Source organism: Oncorhynchus clarkii, chromosome 32, assembly GCF_045791955.1.
Source record: "Oncorhynchus clarkii lewisi isolate Uvic-CL-2024 chromosome 32, UVic_Ocla_1.0, whole genome shotgun sequence".
NCBI lineage: Eukaryota > Metazoa > Chordata > Actinopteri > Salmoniformes > Salmonidae > Oncorhynchus > Oncorhynchus clarkii.
The window spans coordinates 24,150,877-24,176,081 of NC_092178.1; the positions used below are offsets into that span (position 1 = coordinate 24,150,877).

Sequence of the window (25,205 nt, forward strand, 5' to 3'; positions counted from 1 at the left end):
TGTAGATCTCTGCAGTTCATCCAGAGTGATCATGGGCCTCTTGGCTGCATCTCTGATCAGTCTTCTCCTTGTATGAGCTGAAAGTTTAGAGGGACGGCCAGGTCTTGGTAGATTTGCAGTGGTCTGATACTCCTTCCATTTCAATATTATCGCTTGCACAGTGCTCCTTGGGATGTTTAAAGCTTGGGAAATATTTTTGTATCCAAATACGGCTTTAAACTTCTTCACAACAGTATCTCGGACCTGCCTGGTGTGTTCCTTGTTCTTCATGATGCTCTCTGCGCTTTTAACGGACCTCTGAGACACTCACAGTGCAGGTGCATTTATACGGAGACTTGATTACACACAGGTGGATTGTATTTATCATCATTAGTCATTTAGGTCAACATTGGATCATTCAGAGATCCTCACTGAACTTCTGGAGAGAGTTTGCTGCACTGAAAGTAAAGGGGCTGAATAATTTTGCACGCCCAATTTTTCAGTTTTTCATTTGTTAAAAAAGTTTGAAATATCCAATAAATGTCGTTCCACTTCATGATTGTGTCCCACTTGTTGTTGATTCTTCACAAAAAAATACAGTTTTATATCTTTATGTTTGAAGCCTGAAATGTGGCAAAAGGTCGCAAAGTTCAAGGGGGCCGAATAGTTCAAGGGGGCCGAATATTTTTTTTTGTGTGTGTGTGTGTGTGTGTGGTTGTGGCGCTGTCTTGAGTGCCTGGAACTGGTTGTGGTGGACTCGGCAGCCATGTTGTTCACCAGCTGACAGAGGAACACAACACTTGCTCTTTCAAAATGATTTTTCTTTCAGTGTCTCCTTCTCTTCCTCCTTTCTCCTCATACATTTTCACTTTGCCATTATTTATTTCAGCCTCGCTTTCCTTCTCTTTTTTTTGTTCTCCCCCTCGAAAACCAACTGTTTCTCTTTCAGCATCTTAAACCATAACCCCCCCTCCAGCCTCTTTCTCTCTCTCGCTCTCTCTCGCTCTCTCTCTCTCTTTTTCTATCTCTCTCTCGCTCTTTACTACATTCTCTCCTCTGTATTCCTCCTTCTGTCTTCTCTCCTTTCTTTCTGTCCGTCTACTATGGTCATGTCTCATGGGGAAGAGAGTTGGCAAGAAGCAGGCTTGCTACCATGGAAACAGGAACCCTCCCTCTCCCACAGGTCTCCTTAGCAACTGGTAGCTTGGCATTGTAGTAATGAGCAGACCCAGTGTGCCAGGCTAACAGAGCACGAGAGGAGCGTGTGTGTACAGTGCCTTCAGAAAGTATTCATACCCCTTGACTTATTCCACATTTTGTTGTGTTACAGACATAATTCTAAATGGAATAAATTGAGATGTTTGGTCATTCTCACCCATCTACACACAATACCCTATAATGACAGGGAAAACATGTTTTTGAATGTTAAGCAAATTGATTGAAAATAAAATACAGAAATACCTTATTCACATAAGAATTCACCACCCTGAATCAATGTTAGATTCACCTTTGGCAGTGATTACAGCTGTGATTCATTTTGGGTAAGTCTCTAAGAGCTTTGCACACCTGGACTGAATAATATTTGCACATTCTTTTTTTAAAAAAATTCTTCATGCTCTATGAAGTTGGTTGTTGATCATTGCTAGGCAAACCTTTTCAAGTCTTGCCATAGATGTTCAAGCAGATTTAAGAAAACATTGTAACTCGGCCACTCAGGGACATTCAATGTCATCTTGGTAAGCAACTCCATTGTATATTTGCCCTTGTGTTTTAGGTTATTGTCCTGCTGAAAGGTGAATTTGTCTCCTAGTGTCTGTTGGAAAGCAGACTGAAGCAGGTTTTACTCTAGGATTTTGCCTGTGCATAGCTCTATTCAATGTATTTTTTTCTAGAAAAAACTCCCTAGTCCTTGCAGATGACAAGTATACCCATAACATGATGCAGCCAACAACATTCTTGAAAATATGAAGTGGTACTCAGTGATGTGTTTGATTTACCACAAAATGATCGCTTTGTATTCATTTTGTGTTCATTTCATGCTACATTTATTTCAGTTTTATTGCAAACAGCAAGGATTTTTTAGAATATTTGTTATCTGTACAGGATTCCTTCTTTTCACTCTGTCATTTAGGTTAGCATTGTAGAGTAACTACAATGTTGTTGGTCCATCTTCAGTTTTCTCCTATCACAGCCATTACAATCAATAACTGTTTTAAAGTCACCATTGGCCTCATGATGAAATCCCTGAGGGGTTTCCTTCCTCACCGGCAACTGAGTTAGTGAGGATGCCTGTATCTTTGTAGTGACTGGGTGTATTGATACACCATCCAAAGTCTAACTCCTCAAAGGGATATTCAATGTCTGTCTACCAATAGGCGCCCTTCTTAGTGAAGCATTGGAAAACCTTCCTGGTCTTTGTGGTTGAATCTGTGTTTGAAATTCACCACTCAACTGAGGGAACTTACAAATAATTGTATGTATGTGGTACAGAGATGAGGTAGTCATTAAAAAAATGAGGTGTATGGAAGTTTTCTATATATGTGTGTTTGTTTGTGTGTGTGTGTGTTTCTGCTAGCTTTTTAACAGTGTATGACTAACAAAAGCAGCGTGAGAAATACCAAATAACTGAGCCTCTCCAAGGTATGAGTGTGAATTTTCCATTTGCAAACCATTTTCAAGAGAGATCACATTCTTGACACATTTTAATGCATTTCATTGAGTTGACAGTCTGAAGAAGAACACTACATTTGAACCATTTAGTGTTGAGGTAGAGCAGTATTTGAATGTGCTGAAATAACATAGTTATTTCTTTCTGTGGGTGGAGTTATCCTGTTTGACTTTATGAAGCAGTGTCTTTGTGTTGTGCTTCGTTGTACAGATCAGGTTTCTCCTCTCAGAGACACGGGGAACAATTAGCATGTGACACGGTTGATGATTGATTGTGTACACAACACCCACCCAGGATTCAGTGGGAGAGTAAAATGATATGACAATGATATGATATTCTATGGGTGTAATGTTTTACCAAAGCCTACTGGAAGATATAACATTCTATCAATGGATTTCTTTCTATTTGAATGGCAACCGTTACTAAGATACCGTATAAAATGAGGGACTCCTGGAAAGGGGAAAGTGTTCTGGAGCTGTCCATTTGGTATTTTGTTACTTTGATATTTTTGAGTCATCTGATTCTGAAACATGTTAGCCTCAGTATGGACATAGATCTGATGGTGTAGAGTACTGAAGTGATGGTCTCTCCAGAGACACAGTGCCAGGTGTCTCTGTCTTTAGTTGTAATGACAAGGCCTGTTTCTCAGCTCTCTCTCAGGTGTTATGGAGCCTGGAGCTCCCGAAGGTGTCTCCTCTCTTCATCTGGACTCAGCTCTCTCTGACGGAGCCATGATCTCCCACTGGGGACAGAGGTTTGAGCTCCCGAAGGTGTCTCCTCTCTTCACCTGGACTCAGCTCTCTAACAGAGCCATGATCTCCCACTGGGGACAGAGGTTTGAGCTCCTGAAGGTGTCTCCTCGCTTCATCTGGACTCAGCTCTCTCTAACAGAGCCATGATCTCCCACTGGGGACAGAGGTTTGAGCTCCTGAAGGTGTCTCCTCGCTTCATCTGGACTCAGCTCTCTCTGACGGAGCCATGATCTCCCACTGGGGACAGAGGTTTGAGCTCCTGAAGGTGTCTCCTCTCTTCACCTGGACTCAGCTCTCTCTGACGGAGCCATGATCTCCCACTGGGGACAGAGGTTTGAGCTCCCGAAGGTGTCTCCTCTCTTCACCTGGACTCAGCTCTCTCTGACAGAGCCATGATCTCCCACTGGGGACAGAGGTTTGAGCTCCCGAAGGTGTCTCCTCTCTTCACCTGGACTCAGCTCTCTCTAACAGAGCCATGATCTCCCACTGGGGACAGAGGTTTGAGCTACCAAAGGTGTCTCCTCTCTTCACCTGGACTCAGCTCTCTCTGACGGAGCCATGATCTCCCACTGGGGACAGAGGTTTGAGCTCCCGAAGGTGTCTCCTCTCTTCATCTGGACTCAGCTCTCTCTGACAGAGCCATGATCTCCCACTGGGGACAGAGGTTTGAGCTACCAAAGGTGTCTCCTCTCTTCACCTGGACTCAGCTCTCTCTGACAGAGCCATGATCTCCCACTGGGGACAGAGGTTTGAGCTACCAAAGGTGTCTCCTCTCTTCACCTGGACTCAGCTCTCTCTGACGGAGCCATGATCTCCCACTGGGGACAGAGGTTTGAGCTCCCGAAGACAGAGGTTTGAGCTCCCGAAGGTGTCTCCTCTCTTCACCTGGACTCAGCTCTCTCTGACAGAGCCATGATCTCCCACTGGGGACAGAGGTTTGAGCTCCCGAAGGTGTCTCCTCTCTTCACCTGGACTCAGCTCTCTCTAACAGAGCCATGATCTCCCACTGGGGACAGAGGTTTGAGCTACCAAAGGTGTCTCCTCTCTTCACCTGGACTCAGCTCTCTCTGACGGAGCCATGATCTCCCACTGGGGACAGAGGTTTGAGCTCCCGAAGGTGTCTCCTCTCTTCATCTGGACTCAGCTCTCTCTGACAGAGCCATGATCTCCCACTGGGGACAGAGGTTTGAGCTACCAAAGGTTTCTCCTCTCTTCACCTGGACTCAGCTCTCTCTGACAGAGCCATGATCTCCCACTGGGGACAGAGGTTTGAGCTACCAAAGGTGTCTCCTCTCTTCACCTGGACTCAGCTCTCTCTGACGGAGCCATGATCTCCCACTGGGGACAGAGGTTTGAGCTCCCGAAGACAGAGGTTTGAGCTCCCGAAGGTGTCTCCTCTCTTCACCTGGACTCAGCTCTCTCTGACGGAGCCATGATCTCCCACTGGGGACAGAGGTTTGAGCTCCCGAAGGTGTCTCCTCGCTTCACCTGGACTCAGCTCTCTCTGACAGAGCCATGATCTCCCACTGGGGACAGAGGTTTGAGCTCCCGAAGGTGTCTCCTCTCTTCACCTGGACTCAGCTCTCTCTGACGGAGCCATGATCTCCCACTGGGGACAGAGGTTTGAGCTACCAAAGGTGTCTCCTCTCCTCGTTCCACCTGGCATGGTGTGAAAGCTCAGGGAGGCACTTTGCTGTTCTCCAGGTGTGATTGCCTACAGGTAGATATTAGGAGTAGTAGTAGTAGTTGGGAAGAGGCCTGGCTCTAAACCCATTATTGTCACTCAGAGCCCAGAGCTGGCCGCGATGCCCTGACGACTGGGCAACACAGTAACAGCTCAGCACTACAGTAACTGGCACTCAGGGATGATTTTCAGATCCCCTGCCCCTCTTTCAGATGCTCCTTAATCTGCCCAGCTCTATTTTTATCTTCCCTCATCCTCCTCTCCCTCCCACCCCTGGGCTCTCCCTCTATATGTCCACTCCTTTCCTCCCTGTCCATCCCTCCATCCATCCCTCCTTTCTCAGGGCAGTTTTCAGGCCAGTGGCTCCAATTAGTAGAGGGTCTGGTGGGGATTGGGCTCGCTGTTTGCCCCTAAGGCCTTTAGGCTCCCTTCCTGCTTACCTCTCCCAGATCTCTCTCAGGTTAGCGTCTCAGTTCCCTCCCAACTCTTCTCCCTCCTCCCCAGAGCAAAGCCGGGGGAGTGAAAGGCCTGCTGTCGCCTGAGGGGCCGAGGAGCGTAGGGCTCCAGTCCTTCTGAGGAGGACAAGATTATTGGTACTGTACTTCTCTCAGAGGCTAGAACCTAAACACTTCTGGAACAGTTACTACTTCCACTGCTGCTATTATTACCACTAACACCAGACTATTACTATTGATACCTGCACCACTACTACTGCTACCACTACTACTACTACTACTACCGCTACCACTACTACTGCTACCACTACTACTACTACTACTACCGCTACCACTACTACTACTACTACTACTACTACTACTACCGCCACCACTACTACTACTACTACTACTACTACTACCGCTACTACTACTACTACTACTGCTACTACTACTACTACTACTACTACTACTACTGCTACCACTACCACTATTACTACTACTACTACTGCTACCACTACTACTACTACTACTACCGCTACCACTACTACTACTACTACTACTACTACCGCTACCACTACTACTACTACTACTGCTACCACTACTACTACTACAGCTACCACAACTACTACTACCGCTACCACTACTACCACTAGGGTTGAATATTTACCCGGTGTTTTACAAATGTTCCATCCCGAGAATAAATCACTTTTCTCCAGGGTAACCCAGTATTTCCCGCCAAAACCTGAAGTGTCATTCAAAAGCATATAAATGTATGGATTTGATTTTTCACATGCGCCAAATACAACAGGTGTAAACCTTACTGTGAAATGCTTACTTACAAGCCCTTAACCAACAATGCAGTTCAGAGAGTTAAGAAAATATTTACTAAAATAAACTAAAATAAATACAATCAAAAAGTAACACAAGAAAGTTACATAACAACAACGAGGTTATATACAGGGTCAATGTGCGGGGGTACAGGTTAGTCAAAGTCTTTTGTAAAGTGACTATGCATAGAAAAGAAAAAGTGAGTAGCAGCAGTGTAAAAACAGAGCGGGGGGGGGGGGGGGGGGGGGGGGGGTCAATGTAAGTAGTCTGGTGGCCATTTGATTAATTGTTCAGTCTTATAGCTTGTGGATAGAAGCTGTTAAGGAGCCTTTTGTTCCTAGACCTGGTGCTCCGGTACCGCTTGCCGTGCAGTAGAGAGTACAGTCTATGACTTGGGTGACTGGAGTCTTTGAGAATTCCTCTGACACCACCTAGTATATACAGTTGAAGTCAGAAGTTTACATAGACTTAGGTTGGAGTCATTAAATCAACATTTTTAACCACTCCACAAATGTCTTGTTAACAAACTATAGTTTTGGCAAGTCGGTTAGGACATCTACTTTGTGCATGACACAAGTAATTTTTACAACAATTGTTTACAGACAGATTATTTCACTTATAATTCACTGTATCACAATTCCAGTGGGTCAGAAGTTTACATACACTAAGTTGACTGTGCCTTTAAACAGCTTGGAAAATTCCAGAAAATTATGTCATGGCTTTAGAAGCTAACTGACATAATTTCAATTGGAGTCAATTGGAGGTGTACCTGTGGATGTATTTCAAGGCCTACCTTCAAACTCAGTGCCTCTTTGCTTGACATCATGGGAAAATCAAAAGAAATCAGCCAAGACCCTAGAAAAACAATTGTAGACGTCCATAAGTCTGGTTCATCCCTCCATACTGCTCAGGCAAGGAGACGCGTTCTGTCTCCTAGAGATGAACACGAAAAGTGCAAATCAATCCCAGAACACAGCAGAGGACCTTGTGAAGATGCTGGAGGAAACAGGTCCAAAAGTATCTATATCCACAGTAAAACGAGTCCTATATTGACATAACCTGAAAGGCCTCTCAGCAAGGAAGAAGCCACTTCTCCAAAACCGGCATAAAAATTGAGACTACGGTTTACAACTGCACATGGGGACAAAGATCTTACTTTTTGGAGAAATGTCCTCTGGTCTGATGAAACAAAAATAGAACTGTTTTGCCATAATGAAATGATAATGAAAAATGGGGAGGATTGCAAGCCAAAGAACACCATCCCAACAGTGAAGCACGGGGGTGGCAGCATCATGTTGTGGGGGTGCTTTGCTGCAGGAGGGACTGGTGCACTTCACAAAATAGATGACATCATGAGGTAGGAAAATTATGTGGATATATTGAAGCAACATCTCAAGACATCAGTCAGGAAGTTAAAGCTTGGTCGCAAATGGGTCTTCCAAATGGACAATGACCCCAAGCATACTTCCAAAGTTGTAGCAAAATGGCTTGTGACAACATGGCCAAGGTATTGGAGTGGCCATCACAAAGCTCTGACCTCAAACCTATAGAACATTTGTGGGCAGAACTGAAAAAGTGTGTGTGAGGCCTACAAACCTGACTCAGTTACACCAGCTCTGTCAGAAGGAATAGGCCAAAATTCACCCAACTTATTGTGGGAAGCTTGTGGAAGGCTACCTGAAACGTTTGACCCAAGTTAAACACTTTAAAGGCAATGCTACCAACTACTAATTGAGTGTATGTAAACTTCTGACCCACTGGGAATGTGATGAAAGAACTAAAAGCTGAAATAAATCATTCTCTCTACTATTATTCTGACATTTCACATTCTTAAAATAAAGTGGTGATCCTAACTGACCTAAGACAGGGATTTTTTACTTGGATGAAATGTCAGGAATTGTGAAAACTGAGTTTAAATGTATTTGGCTAAGGTGTATGTAAACTTCTGACTTCAACTTTAGGTCCTGGATGTCAGGAAACTTGGTCCCAGTGATGTACTGGACCATATGCACTACCCTCTGTAGCGCCTTACTGTCAGATTAGAGCTTTGATCAGCATGAAAATTCTAACCTGATGCTACTTGAGTTTGATGAGCCATATAATAAATACATTTTATGAGCCGTACATTAATGACTTTTAATGAGCTCAAGCCCAAAAAAGCCCAAATGATTGTGATGTTATCCAATAGGAAAGTATTCAGACCCCGTAACATTGTTCGTTACAACCTTATTACGAAATGTATTAAATACATTTTTTCTTCATCCGTCTACACAGAATACCCCATAATGACAAAGCAAAAACAGGTTTTTAGACATTTTTGCAAATGTATTAAAACAGAAATATCACATTTAAATAAGTATTCAGACCCTTTGCTTTGAGACTCGAAATTGATCTCAGGTGCATCCTGTTTCCATTGATCATCCTTGAGATGTTTCTACATCTTAATTGGAGTCCACCTGTGTTAAATTCAATGGATTGAACATGATTTGGTAAGGCACACAGCTGTCTATATAAGGTCCCACAGTTGACAGTGCATGTCAGGGCAAAACCAAGCCACGAGGTCGAAGGAATTGTCCATAGAGTTCAGAGACAGGATTGTGTCCAGGCACAGCTCTGGGGAAGTGTACCAAAAAATGTCTGCAGCATTGAAGGTCACCAAGAACACAGTGGCCTCAATCATTCTTAAAGTTTGGAACCACCAAGACTCTTCCTAGAGCTGGCCACTAATACAGGTAACGAGTGGAGGACAGAGGAGCCTCTTAAAGAAGAAGTTACAGGTCTGTGAGAGCCAGAAATCTTGCTTGTTTGTAGGTGACCAAATACTTATTTTCCACCATAATTTGCAAATAAATTCATAAAAAATCCTACAATGTGATTTTCTGGATTTTTTTTCTAATTTTGTCTGTCATAGTTGAAGTGTACCTATGATGAAAATTACAGGCCTCTCTCATCTTTTTAAGTGAGAGAACTTGCACAATTGGTGGCTGACTAAATACTTTTTTGCCCCACTGTAATTTAACAGTTCCATTTCAAGCCATGCTGTTCACATAGCTCATGTATTATAATATAGCTCATATAGCTCATTTCTCGCAGTTATTTATCCCGGAAAAAGGGAGTGGTTTTTGGTAAAACTAGGTAACCAGGTTCCCACCATTCAACCCTAACTACTACTACTACTACCTCTTCTATGATAGCACCACTACAGCTGTCACATACTGTTGTTCCCACTACCACTACAGCAAGTACAACACAGAACCAAAACTGGTAATATCATTACTATAGCCCTCCCACTCCCACCATAACCCACATATCTTTAGAACAACCTTGTATACTGCTGCTTGTGTTGACCTATTATATTTCCCTTCAATCCATCAGAGCATTGTGTCTCTCTCTTCTCCACTTCCCAGCTACACCTTCACCTTCTCTTCCCCCTCTTCCATTAATCCGTGAGCCTCCCAGTCCTTTATTTCCTTTCAAAGAGACAAGCACTGCCCGTGACATCAGTCACAGGAAGTGAATCTTTAGCGTCGACTCATTTCCATCGATCGCCTTCAGACAGGCTTAGCAGAATAGAGGCAGGCGAGAGGAGAGCCATTCCCGCACAGCCCACTCTGGCTCCTGCTCTCTCTCGTTCTCTCCCCGCATACAGAAAGAAAGCCTCTCTCTCCACAATGAATGCATGCAGTCGTCAGCAGCTTTTATCTTCTCCCTCCACTCCTCCACTGCTGCTTATGATCAAATAAATGCTACGGCACAGAGTGTAGACTCCCCATTGACAGCACCGGCCGTGTGTAATAACACACACACAGTTTTGTATTGCTATCCTTGTGGGGAACAAGGAATTGATTCCTATCCAAAATCTTATTTTCCCTAACTCTAAATCTAATCCTAACCGTAACCTTAACCCTTAACCTAACCATTACCCTAACCTTAACCATAACCTTAACCCCAAAACCCTAACCCTAAAATTATACCTAACCCTAATTGTAACCCTAACCCTAACCCCTAAGCCTAAAATACAAATTTTCCTTGTGGGGGACCAGAAATATGTCCCCACTTGTCCGAATTTTCCTTGTTTTGCTATCCTTGTGAGCACTTCTGGTCCCCACAAGGATAGTTAAACAAAAAAACACACACACACACACATTGACAGGGCCGACCGTGCATAATGACGGTTAGCTGTGTGAAATTGATGAATAAATAATGGTTGGAGCACGGTGGAAAATCAACTGCTTTTGTCTAGTGTCTAGTCCTACTATAAACATTCCTTTAGAACATTCCCCCAGAACACTCAGGGTTAGTATGGACTGTCCATATTCCGTCTTAACCACCTCTAACAGAACACTCAGAATTAGTATGGACTGTCCATATTCCGTCTTAACCACCTCTAACAGAACACTCAGGGTTAGTATGGACTGTCCATATTCAGTCTTATCCACCTCTAACAGAACACTCAGGGTTAGTATGGACTGTCCATATTCAGTCTTATCCACCTCTAACAGAACACTCAGGGTTAGTATGGACTGTCCATATTCAGTCTTATCCACCTCTAACAGAACACTCAGGGTTAGTATGGACTGTCCATATTCAGTCTTATCCACCTCTAACAGAACACTCAGGGTTAGTATGGACTGTCCATATTCAGTCTTATCCACCTCTAACAGAACACTCAGGGTTAGTATGGACTGTCCATATTCAGTCTTATCCACCTCTAACAGAACACTCAGGGTTAGTATGAACTGTCCATATTCAGTCTTATCCACCTCTAACAGAACACTCAGGGTTAGTATGGACTGTCCATATTCAGTCTTATCCACCTCTAACAGAACACTCAGGGTTAGTATGGACTGTCCATATTCAGTCTTAACCACCTCTAACAGAACACTCAGGGTTAGTATGGACTGTCCATATTCAGTCTTATCCACCTCTAACAGAACACTCAGGGTTAGTATGGACTGTCCATATTCAGTCTTATCCACCTCTAACAGAACACTCAGGGTTAGTATGGACTGTCCATATTCCGTCTTAACCACCTCTAACAGAAAACCGTCCACATGCACAGTATGTAAAACAGAACGCTCTGAATTCTAGAACGCTCTGGAATGTGTTAAAATGTGAAAGCAACACAAAAAACGGAATATAATTCATTACATGATGTTCCAGTGAATTCTCTAAAGAACCTCCCCATTCCACAGAGTTCTCCACTGAGGATAGAGTGGTAAAAGCTACAATATAAAAACGTCCAGTCAGTGAGATGCAGAGGAAAGGGGAGCAGAGGCATCAACCTGCTCCACTCTTGGACGTTTACAGACCTGTGGCAGGGAGAGTAAATCAACATAGCTTTCTTGTGGTTTTCAGTTCAGCCTACAGTACAGTACTCTCGGATGAGCAGCTGGTTCCTCCATGTTAAATGTTTATAGCTAGTATCAAAATCAAGCGAATGCAGGGTGTGTAGAACATCATGAATAAACCAAGGAGAACCAGTAAACTAGATGCTCCCAGACGTTTAAAGAAGAGCTTGAGAAGATCTGCAGAGAAGAATTGGAGAAACTCCCCAAATACAGGTGTGCCAAGCTTGTAGCGTCATACCCAAGAAGACTCGAGGCTGTAATCACTGCCAAAGGTGCTTCAACAAAGTACTGAGTAAAGGGTCTGAATACTTATGTTTTTTATTTTTAAGACATTTGCAAACATTTCTAAAAACCTGGTTACGCTTCGTCATTATGGGCTATTGTGTGTAGATGGATGAGGAAAATAAATGATTTCATCCACTATAGAATAAGACTGTAACGTAACAAAATGTGGAAAAGTCAAGGGGTCTGAATACTTTCCAAATGCACTGTACGTCCCAATCAAATCTTGTTATTGGAAGGTACTGTCCGTGTGCCAAAGGGACTATCTGTCTGATTGGGATCAGTTTGTCTGAGGTGAAAGCCTCCTAGACCTGGCATTAAGGAGACTCTTCATCAAGGCTTTTTAAGACCTTATTGTGGCATCAGGATCAATGTCCAATAAATAGGATTGAGCTGATTGGCCAGATATCACTGGTGTCTCACAGCATTGCATTCTCTTCACGAACAACTGTAGTCTGGTCAGCGACCATACAGTAAAAGTTGTCAAGACAGCACAAACAGATCTGGGACCAGGCTAGAACAACTGTTATATGTTTCTTTAGTTGATTCCCCACCAGGATCAGGACTGATAACATAGAGATATGGTAAATCTGTTAAGAGATGGCTGTATACTGACTTGAAACTGGCAGTTGTGTACTGCTGAACGCTAGCAGTGAAAAACATGTTTTCCTCAGAGAATATCAACAGGGACCTTGTGACGTGGACAGGTCAAGCTGTCCATATGTCCAGCCAGGCCGTTCAAGCAGCCTGCGCTTGTTTTTGTTCCGTCCCACCATTTTTGTCACATGTCATCGTCATAGTCACCGTTTCCACTCAAAATCGTCATGATCCTACTGATCGACCAATCCGTGTCCTGTCGCTGCGGTGTCGGGGTGAGCCCCAGCTAAGGAGTAGCCGAGATTTAAGCAGGATTAGCCTGGGATTGTCCTGGATTACCCAGGCTGGAGAGGGATTAGGTATGTAGTGTGTGTATTGAGGGAGAGTGTGTGTGTAGAGCGAAAGAAAGAAAGAGGGAGGGAAAGAGCGAGAGCAAGAGAGACAGCCGGCCTAGCGTGGTGAGTCTGGGTCAAACTCAGTTTCTATTTATACTCCAGACTACACATGAGCTGCAGCAGTGCTAGCCTGGAAACACACAATCACACCAACTAGGTCTCACAGTCTCACGTCAGAATTACACGTTCATCCATGTTTCTCAAATGTAACATTTTGAAGTTGTTGCAAGTTGAAAATGTTGAAGTGTTTAAGTATAAGTTTAGACATTAACTCCACATTTTTAAGGTTAGGCTGAAGTTTAAGGTTAAGCTGAAGTTTAAGGTTGGGCTGAAGTTTAGCAATTAACTCGTAAATCTTAAGGTTAAGCATTAACTCCAAATGGTTCAAGTAAGGCTTGGGATAGGCTTAAAAGAAAAATCTTGTGCCGAACTTTGGCACAAGAAGCAGATGATTTACGCAACATCCGCCATCCTTGTCCACAATGTCCTAGCAAATCCGAACTCACTGTTGCCCCTAGTGGACGGTTTCCACGTCATCTTTAGATGTCCTCAGACATGGATGTACGTCGAATACTGACTTGTATCACGGTTGACCTGGCGGAACACACAGCAGCAGTGCTAGCCTGTTACACAACTCACCCTGCAGGAGTAGAACTGTAGAGACCTGAAGACGAGATCACTCACCGTGCTATCAGTCACACTCAATCTCTCCCAGTGTGTGTGTACGTGTGCTCGTGTCACACTCAATCTCGCCCAGCCTCAGGCAAGCCTCAGCTTCATGATAGAATATCTTTGTGACAAGTTAATATAGAGACTACTGTTAATTCATTATGGCAGTGAGATATGATGGTTCAACGCCCCTAAACTTGCTCATTTGTATCCTGGTTGTGCAGAACAGTGTTAACCACAATGGACAACTTCAATGTTATATTTATTTATTTATTTATTTATTTATTTTTTGTTTTGAATTTTACCCCTTTTTCTCCCCAATTTCGTAGTATCCAATTGTTGTAGTAGCTACTATCTTGTCTCATCGCTACAACTCCCGTACGGGCTCGGGAGAGACGAAGGTTGAAAGTCATGCGTCCTCCGATACACAACCAACCAAGCCGCTGCTTCTTTAACACAGCGCACATCCAACCCGGAAGCCAGCCGCACCAATGCGCCGGAGGAAACACCGTGCACCTGGCCACCTTGGCTAGCGTACACTGCGCCCAGCCCGCCACAGGAGTCGCTGGTGCGCGATGAGACAAGGACACCCCTACCCAAGGACAAGCCCTCCCTAACCCGGGCGACGCTAGGCCAATTGTGCGTCGCCCCACGGACCTCCCGGTCGCGGCCGGTTACGACAGAGCCTGGGCGCGAACCCAGGACTCTGATAGCACAGCTGGCGCTGCAGTACAGCGCCCTTAACCACTGCGCCACCCGGGAGGCCTACTTCAATGTTTTTTATGGATGTGAAAATCAAACCTCCTTTTAAGTAAAATATAATTTATATTATATTCTTATAGGTTCCCTATAGGTCCCAGTAGCCTCTTGCGGACTACATCCCAGTACTCCTAGTAGGGTAGTAACAGTGATAGTGGTGGTAGTATGTTCTACCACACATGACTTGCTAATCAGTGAGGCTGACTGTTCCACATAGGTAGCGATAGTTCGCTAGGTAGTGAAGAGTGGTGACTGCTGCTGATTGAGGCTCCCTGGTGAATAGGAACACAAATCTGTCAGACTCAGATAAAAGTCTATTTGGAGTAGCTGCCTTCTCTGCCTGCAGCATCATCAAACAGCATCTGACTGTCGTGTACACACACACATACACACTTCATCTCTCTCTGTCTCTCTCTACTCCCTCTCTCGCTTGGTTTACTCTGTTGCCATCGTTACGCCCAGCTGGAGCCCGCCGTCATGTGAGGAACCTGTCAGGGCGTCTCTCTCAGATCACCTGATGTGGGTCGATCTCACGTTGGCCTAGCTCACTATGCCATCATTCAATTTGCCTTTGATTAAGTCTGTTAGTATACTCGCTGTATGTGGTGTATACCACCACTGCATCTCTACTGCTGTGTTGTGGGTGGGTGTGGGAGTGGAAGTGCATCTGGCTATTGCATCAGCGTGTGCGTGTGCTCATAACTGCTCATGTAATTTGTCAGCTTTGCATTTTCTGCTGAGGACCCCTCATAGGGCGGAAAGGACATAAATACATCTCTTATCCGATTTCCACTCCTCTGTAAAAAGACTGGAGTCAAAGCAGCATGTTGTCAGTGGTGGATTGGTGGATGGGGGTACATTTGCCAGTTAGAAGTCACTGTTGGGGGGTTCTGGGGGATAGGAAATTGTAGGTAGGACCCAGGATTAATTTGCAACCCACTTAGCTGCTGCATTTTCCTGGAGATGTTTTGTGAGGATCGACAGGACACTATATCTTTTGTTCAGGTGTTTTGCTTTCAACACAATACCAACCAACAAAGAGCCGTAGCTAATCTATTTGGTCGGGAGGGAGTCCAATTTCCACTGGTAGGGCCCATAGTTTAGGGTTAGGAGGGGAACATATACACTGACAGACACTATATTGATTCCACAGGGAGGTGGGTGGTTAGGAGACTCTTGAATATAGATTTGTATCTCCCATTTCATTTGTTTCTGGGTATTTGGTTGCTTTTCCATGTGAATGGGGGGAGTGGAAATTGTGTCACCAGAGGTGACTAGAAAAGAGATAGGTGGATGGGTGGAGAGAAGGAGAGAATGAGAGACGGCGTGATTAGGAGACGCGGAGTGCCACAGAGAGAAAGATGAATGGTAGAGGACAGCAGCAAAATTGGACAGGAGGCAGAGGAGAGAATGATGGAGAGAATGAGAGAATAAAGATAGAGAACAGGATGAGATGAGGAGACCTGTTAGCTACATGTGATGGGGGAGTTAAACCAGGTGGGGAAATAGACTATAGACGTGACAATAGTCACCTTAGTAACCTTAATATTGTGATATTAGCTAACTTGTATGACCAGTTCATGCACCACAATAGATCATACTTTCTTACACAAAACATAACTAGCTAGTTACGTCAAGTTTAAAACCACCAAACTCATGTTAATTTGCATTGCACAGACCAAGCTAAGTACGGTAAGATGAGGTAGCCAGATTTCAAACAGGACAAACACTGCAGTTAGTTACTCTACATTTCCTCGAAGAACAACCAAGACCACACAAACCATAGCCAAGAAAACACATTGTTTTGTTAAAAGACAGAAAGACGGTTAAGAACCGCATATAGTCGAACCCCAAATACACATGTAAACCGTACCTCAGTTGTGCGCGCTTGCATCAATTTACCAGACTGACAGCATCGCTGTTTCAAATGCACCAGGGGAAACATCAAAATCACTGCAGGTGTGACATGCTGTGTTGCAGCCTGGTCTGATAGACTGTAAATCCAGGACACTCAAATTAGTATGATATGTTATGTTTGGTATGGTTTCATATGACATAGGGTTACATATGGCAAAATTGAGGGTGGTTGGTCGGGGTGGAAGGATGGGTGTATGACACGAAGGTCTAGCAACCCAAAGGTTGAGTGTTCCAACCTCTTTATGGACAACTTTAGCATTTAAGCTAATTACCAACTTTGCAACTACTTACTAGTTTCTAGCTACTTTGCAACTACTTATGTTAGCTAAACCTTCCCCTAACCCCAACCTTAATCATTTAACATAACTCCTAACACTAACCTTAACCCTAAACCCTAACCTAGCTAACATTAATGTTAGCCTCAACAATTTGGAATTCGTAACATATCATATGTATTGGAAAGTCGTAACATATTGTACTGATTGAAATTCATAACATACATTACCAATTGAAAAATCGTAACATGTGATACGAATTGTAATTCATAACATATCATGCGAAATGGATGATGGACGTCCACAAATGAATACAAACCATACAAAATGTAACATACCAAACTAAATGCTAAATGGAGTGTCTCGGATTTATGTAGATAATAATAAGAAATGCTATGAGATCAGGTTGCAGCCAGCCGGCAGTGTGCAGTCAAAAGAAAAGGAAATGCTAACTTGGTTAACATTATTAAATGAATCTGTTTTCAACAAATTAACTGTTTTTAGGCTATTATATTTTAACCAAGCAAGATAAATTAACGTGTAATCACTACTGAGTGAATTAACAAAATAATGTTGGACTGAACACATCCACACATTTAAAAGGTCTGTCGAAGTCAAAGTTCCTGGGCACATTGGTGGTGGCAGCATCATGCTGTGGGGATGTTTTTCAGCGGCAGGGTCAGGATCGAGGGAAAGATGAACGGAGCAAAGTCATCCTAGATGACTGGGGTGAAGTTTCACACTCCAACAGGACAACAACCCTAAGCACACAGCCAAGACAATGCAGTAGTGGCTTTCGGGACAAGTCTCTGAATGTCCTTGAGTGGCCGAGCCAGTGCCCGGACTTGAACCCAAATCGAACATCTCTGGAGAGATGAAAATAGCTGTGCAGCGACACTCCTCATCCAACCTGGCAGAGCTTGAGAGGATGTGCAGAGAAGAATGGGAGAAACTCCCCAAATACAGGTGTGCCCAGCTTGTAGCCTCATACCCAAGAAGACTCGAGGCTGTAATCGCTGCCAAAGGTGCTTCAACAGAGTACTGAGTAAAGGGTCTGAATACTTATGTAAATGTGATATTTTCATTTTTTAAAATGTTTAATACATTTGCAAACATTCCTAAAAACCTGTTTTTGCTTTATCATTATCGGTTATTGTGCGTAGATTGATGAGGGGGGAAATGATTTAATCAATTTTAGAATAAGGCTGTAACGTAACAAAATGTGGAAAAAGTCAAGGGGTCTGAATACTTTCCGAATGCACTGTATGTTGGTATTGTACATCAAACTCTGTGTAAGCAGGTTGCTTAGGATTCAAACATTCTCAAATAGCCTAATTCATACTCTTCAATATATACTGTAGGTAATTTGTCTGTATGTATTTTTAGATATAGGTCTATTGTAAATGTGTACAACTACAAACATAACTTTAACCTTTTCATACATACCAACAAACATGTGTGATCATTCTACAGTGGTCCCAGCAGCGTATGCTCAAACCGGTGTGATTAGAATGCTTATTTAGAATGTCCAGTTTCGATTGATGTAACTGGCCACACTGTTTTTTCACAGAAACATTTTGCACAAACACAGTCCTTATGAAGTTATGTCCTGAATGTGACCAATTTGTTTTGCAATGCAATGTTCAGACATTTACAGAAGAAGCGACATTATTACACAATCCTCCAAACCGGAAAATGTAGGCTACATTAGTCCTAGCACTAACTGAGGAAAGATTGACTTCACACAAGCGGTCATATTTAGGTAACTCTCGGCTGACAGAAACCACAATATGAATTAGGTAATAGCAATTACTATTTATAATTCATCACATCACGCGTGAGCTCACCATTGATTGATAAAACACTTTTTAGTAATCTCACAATGTTTGTGTATGCCGCCATGTTTTTTTTTTGCTTCAACCAAAGATAATAAGAGAAGACAAGATGAGTTTGGTCTGATTGCAGTATGCACGTTGAAGGGGGTGTGTTGTCTACGATCATTCACTTCCCTTCATTCACTTCCGTAATTTTACTCAAAAGATGAGAGAACCATTCCTTCACCTCAGTATAACATCTTTGGTCTGACAGACGTTTCTATGACACCCAGAATGCATTGTATAATGTCAACAAACATGGCGCCGGACAAAGCTGGCAAATAGCTTAGCATTAGCTCATTATAATCAGTACAACCTTCAAAAAATGTATTTTACACACAGCATAGGTGTCCATTACAATCTATGCAACAATCGTAATGCAGTAGTTGTCACCAGTACTTGAAAACATGAATACAACTGTAAATGTCAGCCAGAAAATGTGCCAGTTCTTGCAGGACTGTGCAAATGTCTGCATACTTGATCTGCAGAAACAATAGGGAACAGTGTGTGAAAACCTTGTGAAGACCAGAAAACGTTTGACCTCTGTCATTGCAAAACAAAGGGTATATAACAAAGTATTGAGATAAACTTTTGTTATTGACCAAATACTTATTTTCCACCATCATTTGCAAATAAATTCATAACAAATCCTACAATGTGATTTTCTGGATTTTTTTTCTCATCTTGTCTGTCATAGTTGAAGTGTACCTATGATGAAAATTACAGGCTTCTCTCATCTTTTTAAGTGGGAGAACTTTCACAATTGGTGGCTGACTAAATACCTTTTTGCCCCACTGTATATCCACAGTAAAATGAGTCCTATATCGACATAACCTGAAAGGCCACTCAGGAAGAAGCCACAAAACCAGCATAAAAAAAACATACTACAGTTTGCAACTGCACATGGGGACAAAGATTGTACTTTTTGGAGAAATGTCCTCTGGTCTTATGTCCTCTGGCCATAATGACCATCGCTATGTTTTGAGGAAAAAGGGGGAGGCTTGCAAGCCGAAGAACACCATCCCAACCGTGAAGCACAGGGGTGGCAGCATCATGTTGTGGGGGTGCTTTGCTGCAGGAGAGACTGGTGCATTTCACAAAATAGATGGTATAATGAGAAAGGAAAATGATGTGGATATATTGAAGCAGCATCTCAAGACATCAGTCAGGAAGTTAAAGCTTTGTCGCAAATGGGTCTTCCAAATGGACAATGACCCCAAGCATACTCCCAAAGTTGTAGCAAAATGGCTTAAGGACAACATGGCCAAGGTATTGGAGTGGCCATCACAAAGCCATGACCTCAATCCCATAGAAGATTTGTGGGCAGAACTGAAAAAGTGTGTGCGAGCAAGGAAACCTACAAACCTGACTCAGTTACACCAGCTCTGTCAGGAGGAATGGGCCAATATTCACCCAACTTATTGTGGGAAGCTTTTGGAAGGCTACCAGAAACGTTTGGCCCAAGTTTAACAATTTAAAGGCAATGCTACCAAATACTAATTGAGTGTATGTAAACTCTTGATCCACTGGGAATGTGATGAAAGAAATAAAAGCTGAAATAAATCATTGTCTCTACTATTATTCTGACATTTCTCACTTAAAACATTGTTTTTTTGTTGTTGTTTTTAATAGATTGATAGAAGAGAGGAGAAAAGATACAGACAAATGTAGTAGGGGAAAAGTTGAAAATTTGAAAAGTCGAAAATGGAGAGTATGGTAATGATAAAGGCTACTTGGCTATAGCTGAAGAACATGCTTGGCCACAGATACAGTAGAGTACTTAGCTTGACTAGCTCGGACGATCTCTATCCCTGCTAAGCTTCTCCTGCAGGCTGGTTTAGATCTCATCAGAGCCCATATTCAAAAAGTGTCTGCTGATAAAAAGTGTACTGCTGATATCCAGGTTGGCTTCAACTTCAAATACTGCTATAGAGCTGTAGATTAGTTACATAGCAGACACTCAGACGTAACCCAGGGCTTAAGACATACAGGGACTGTTCCAATATGCACACTATCATGCCACTTGAGTTATGAAGTGAGTAGTAAGTAGTGTGTTAGTTTGCATATTAGAACACAGCTGTAGGGAAGCATCATGTTTTACTTCACATACTGTATCTCTTCCTAGTAGACCTAGCCCCCTAAATAAGGTTAACCAGAGGCAGACATAATATCCACACAGCTACAGCTATTATCACAGCCCATGTTGCTGGTTATTGACTCCTCTCTCTCTCTCTCTCTCTCTCTCTCTCTCTCTCTCTCTCCCCCTCCATCTCCCCCTCTCTCTCTCTCTCTCTCTCTCTCTCTCTCTTTCTCACTCCCCCCCCTCTCTCTCTCTCTCTTTCTCACTCTCTCCCTCCCCCTCCATCTCCCCCTCTCTCTCTCTCTTTCTCACTCTCTCTCTCCCCCTCTCTCTCTCTCTCTCTCTCTCTCTCTCTCTCTTTCTCTCTCTCTCTCTCCCTCTCTCTCTTTCTCACTCACTCTCTCTCTCCCCCTCTTTCTTTCTCTCTCTCACTCTCTCTCTCTCTCTCTCTCTCTCTCTCTCTCTCTTTCTCACTCTCTCTCTCTCTCTCCCTCCCCCTCCATCTCCCCCTCTTTCTCTCTCGCTCTTCATCTCCCTCTCTCTTTACAATAATATCCAAACAGCTATAATCACTGCCCCTGGTACTATTCATAGGGTCATGGTTTATACAGAGTTTAAATAGACTTCACATCACTCTCCCCCCCCCCCCTCTCTCTCTCTCTTTCTCTCTCTCCCCCTCCATCTCCCCCCTCTCTCTCTCTCTCTCTCTTTCTCACTCTCTCTCTCTCTCTCTCTCTCTCTCTCTCTCTCTCTGTCTCTCTCTCTCTCTCCCCTTTTCTGGCACTCTTCCAGATCTTCATTCTCTCGGCCAAATTACACCCCCCTCTCCCGTCTCCCTCTCTCTCATTCAGCCTCCTGGCTAGATCTCAGTGTTTCATATTTGGAGGCCTTGCAATCGATACAGTGTGTCTGTGATTGGGTTGCCACGCGTGATTAATTTCTGTAACCTTGGTGATAGTTTGATATGGAGTCTCTGGCTGAAACCCTCTGTATTATGTGTGAGTGTGTGCAGACAGGAGTGAGTGTGTGCAGACAGGAGAGGAAGGAAAAGGAAAGGAGGGGAGGGGAGAGGAAGGGAAAGGCAAGGAGAGGAGGGTTGAGAGGAGTGGAGAGGAGTCGAGAAGAGAGGAGAGTAGGGGAGAGGAGAGGAGAAGAAGGGAAAGGAGTGGAGAGGAGTCGAGGAGAGAGGAGAGGAGGGGAGAGGAGAGGTGAAGAAGGGAAAGGAGTGGAGAGGAGTCGAGAAGAGAGGCGAGGAGGGGAGAGGAGAGGTGAAGAAGGGAAAGGAGTGGAGAGGACAAGAGAAGAGAGGAGAGTAGGGGAGAGGAGAGGTGAAGAAGGGAAAGGAGTGGAGAGGAGAAGAGAAAAGGGGAGAGGAGAGGAGAAGAGGGGAGAGGAGAGGTATCGATTGACTGTAGCTCTGAGGCGCTTCGCTGCTCTGAGGCGCTTCGCCCTCCTTAGTCTCTCCTCCATCTTTCTCTTTTTATCTCTCCCTCTCTCAGGTGAAATAGTTTGGTGTTGATTTCAAATGATTGTGTGTTGAAAAAAAGTGATTATTTGACCCTAAATGTTCTCTTGGGTGTTTCTGTTTATCTCTCTTTTTCCCTCTCTCCCTATCTCTCCCTCTCTCTCCCTCTCTCTCCCTTTCTCTCCTTCCCATCTATCTCTGCTCTAGAACTCCATCCGCCACAACCTGTCCCTCCACACTCGGTTTGTCCGTGTCCAGAATGAGGGGACAGGGAAGAGTTCCTGGTGGATGCTGAACCCAGAGGGAGGGAAGATGGGGAAGGGACCCCGACGACGCGCCGCCACAATCGACTGCCCCAACGGCACCAAGTACCTGAAGAGTAAAGGACGGGCCAGGGGTAAGAGGCCTGCAGCCGGAGCTGGCAGTGGAGCTGTTGGTCGGGGCAGGCGGCAGGGTTACGGCCTGGGTCACGGGGCTCGACCGGGGATGCATCAGGGGTCTCCGGAGCATGGTAGTCCTGCAGGGAAGGGGGGAGCAGGGGTGGGAGGAGAGGAGTACGATACCTGGACGGATCTCCACTCCCGGACCTCCTCTTCGGCTTCGACACTTAGTGGCTGCCTTTCTCCCATCTTGGCCGAGGCTGAGCCAGATGAGCCAGAGGAAGGAGGCCTTTCCTGCTCCACCTCCCCCCGCCTCTATCCTAGCCCTACCGCAACTCGCTCCCCTGCCCTGGGCACTGGGGGGCACTGCCCAGGAACCTCCTTGGAGCTGCCCCAACTCACTGACCTGACTGGGGCTATCAGCCTGGAAGAGGGCTACCCCCACCCCCAGAACCACCGACAAACCCAGCCTCGTAATGGCTACCCCAGCCCCTACGGCACCGGCCCCAAGGGGGAAGGCTCCTACTGCGGCCCCGTCTACGGGCAGCCGCCCCTGGGCATGCTGCAGCTCCATGCCCCCATGCCCATGCAGACCATTCAGGAGAACAAGCGAGCCAGCTACCAGCGCCCCCTGAGGGCCTACTCAGAGAACAATGCACTGCAGAGCCTGCTGACCGGAGGGCCTGGAGGTCCTCAGTACTGCAGTAAGGACATGGTCACACTGGGAGGGCAAGGAGGGGAGTCACACACGCTGCTGACCCAGGTAACCAACGGGGTTCACAGCCACAATCAGAGTCGCAGCAGCCACAATCATAGCCATAGCAACCATAATCATAATAACCACGAGCATGGACACAATTCAGGCCCACACAATGGTCACGGCTCAGTTCATGACCAGAACCCCAGCGGTCATCTTCAGAATGGCCTCCACAATCATGGTCAACCCAACCTGGACTATAACCATAGCCACAAACAACACCTCAGCCCGGCCACTGACTACAACCAGAGTCACAACCACAAACTGAACACAAGCCATGACCACACTCACCAGTCCAACCAGGGTCACCTCCACGGTCACCTCCAGGGTGGACCCAGACCTCCAGCCCTCCAGGCTCTTTCTCCCAGAGTCAACACAGACATCCTGCAGCCCTACAGCCTCAAAACCCCCACCCCAACTCCTAGCCACTATGGCCCCCTCGCCCCCCACCTCCCCACCCCCAACCCCTCGTCCCTTCCCCCCAACCCTGCCTCTGTTCTCGACATACCCCAGGACCCCTGCCTCCGCCTAGCCTCCGCCCCGGCACCTCACCCCCACCCTCGCCACCAGCCCTACCCCGGTACCACCTACCACCAGGGTATAACTATGACTGACTCCTGGCATGGCTACTACCACCACACCCTCCACCCCACCCAGAACTACCAGGGCCACCCCCACCACAGCACTCGCCACCCCCACCACAGCACTCACCACCCCAGCCGCATGGCTCCAGACCTGGATGTAAACGTAGACATTCTACCCAGCAGCCTAGACTGTGACGTGGAGTCCATCCACCTCAATGACTTCATGGACACAGAGGGCATGGGGATGGACTTCAACTTTGACGGCTCCCTGTCTCAAGGAGTGGGCATGGGCATGAGCATAGCTGCTTTCGCCGGAGCGCCGCAGGGACATCACAGCCAGAACTGGGTGCCTGGGTGAAGGGGATTGGTCAGGGAAGCCTAAGGACCAATTAGGACACAGCAGAAAGGCTTTTACCCACAAGGCCGAGCTGCAGAGGTCAGAGGTTAGGGATCAGGGTCGGAGCGTACCCTTGGACTGACTGATTGACTGTGATGCTTAATGCTCCAAGACAAAATAACTGAATGTGTCTTGTCATGTTGTTTCCTGAGGGTCCCTTTAACTGTACAATCTATGTTCTCTCATTCTTTCTCTTCCTCTCTCTTTGTTCATTCTATCCCTTTCTCTCCCCCTCTCTGTGTTCTCTTTCTCATTCCTTCTACACTCTAGTGGTGCCACAGCACCCTCCCAGCTCTGTGCTATCCCCCTGGTTCATGTCCTTCAGTTTGTCTGCTCTACTTTATCAATCATTTATTGGCCATCCATAAGCTCTCAAGCACTTTACATCCATTGCTTTCAAAACAGATGCAGTATAACAAAGACCAGGGGAAAGTCAGTCTCTGTTGGCTTAAGTTGAATTTATGCAAACCCCTTATTATCCATCTCTTCTTATAAAAACGAGAGAGGCGGTATCTTACTTGAGAACAGGATCAAACAACTGCATAAATAAATGGGTTCAGCAGGTTGAGATGCGGGTGCTTTTCAGAATGTTTTACATACTGGTTGGAAAGTAGGGAGGTCGGGTGGATGGAAGGAGGGATGGATGCAGGGTAAGGAAGAGGGGGTTGGCTGCACCAGGGTCAGTGCAAATTCTCCTTCCTCAATGATGGAGTGATGAAAAGAGGCAGGGATAGAGGGATGGAGGGATGGATTGAGGTTCTCCATCTCCCTGGTGGTGTCACCCACAATAGATAGATGGAGGAAAAGAGGATAAATGGAGGATAGATTGAGGATAAGGTTGGTTGGTTGTTGCGTGCCCCAGTGTGGTCCAGGAGGACAGCCATCCATCAGACAGCCTTCATCACCAACTAGTTAAGTGAACTCTTCTTTAATCTGTTGGAGTAATGTGATGGTGATGCATCACTATTGCAAATTTAATGTGTTGCTCCCCCCTCCCATTCACCTCCATCCGGACACACACACACACACACACACACACACACACACACACACACACACACACACACACACACAC

General features: G+C 45.1%; 1 protein-coding gene across 1 annotated transcript in view; it reads left to right on the forward strand.

Moving 5' to 3' along the window:
* Positions 1-24,091, forward strand: part of LOC139392429 (forkhead box protein O3-like) — a 47,808-nt gene extending 23,717 nt beyond the window's left edge. The window contains exon 2 of the mRNA XM_071140408.1: positions 22,220-24,091. Coding sequence (XP_070996509.1) covers positions 22,220-24,091 — 1,872 coding nt within the window. The remainder of the gene's footprint in view (positions 1-22,219) is intronic.
* Positions 24,092-25,205: the final 1,114 nt, after the last annotated feature.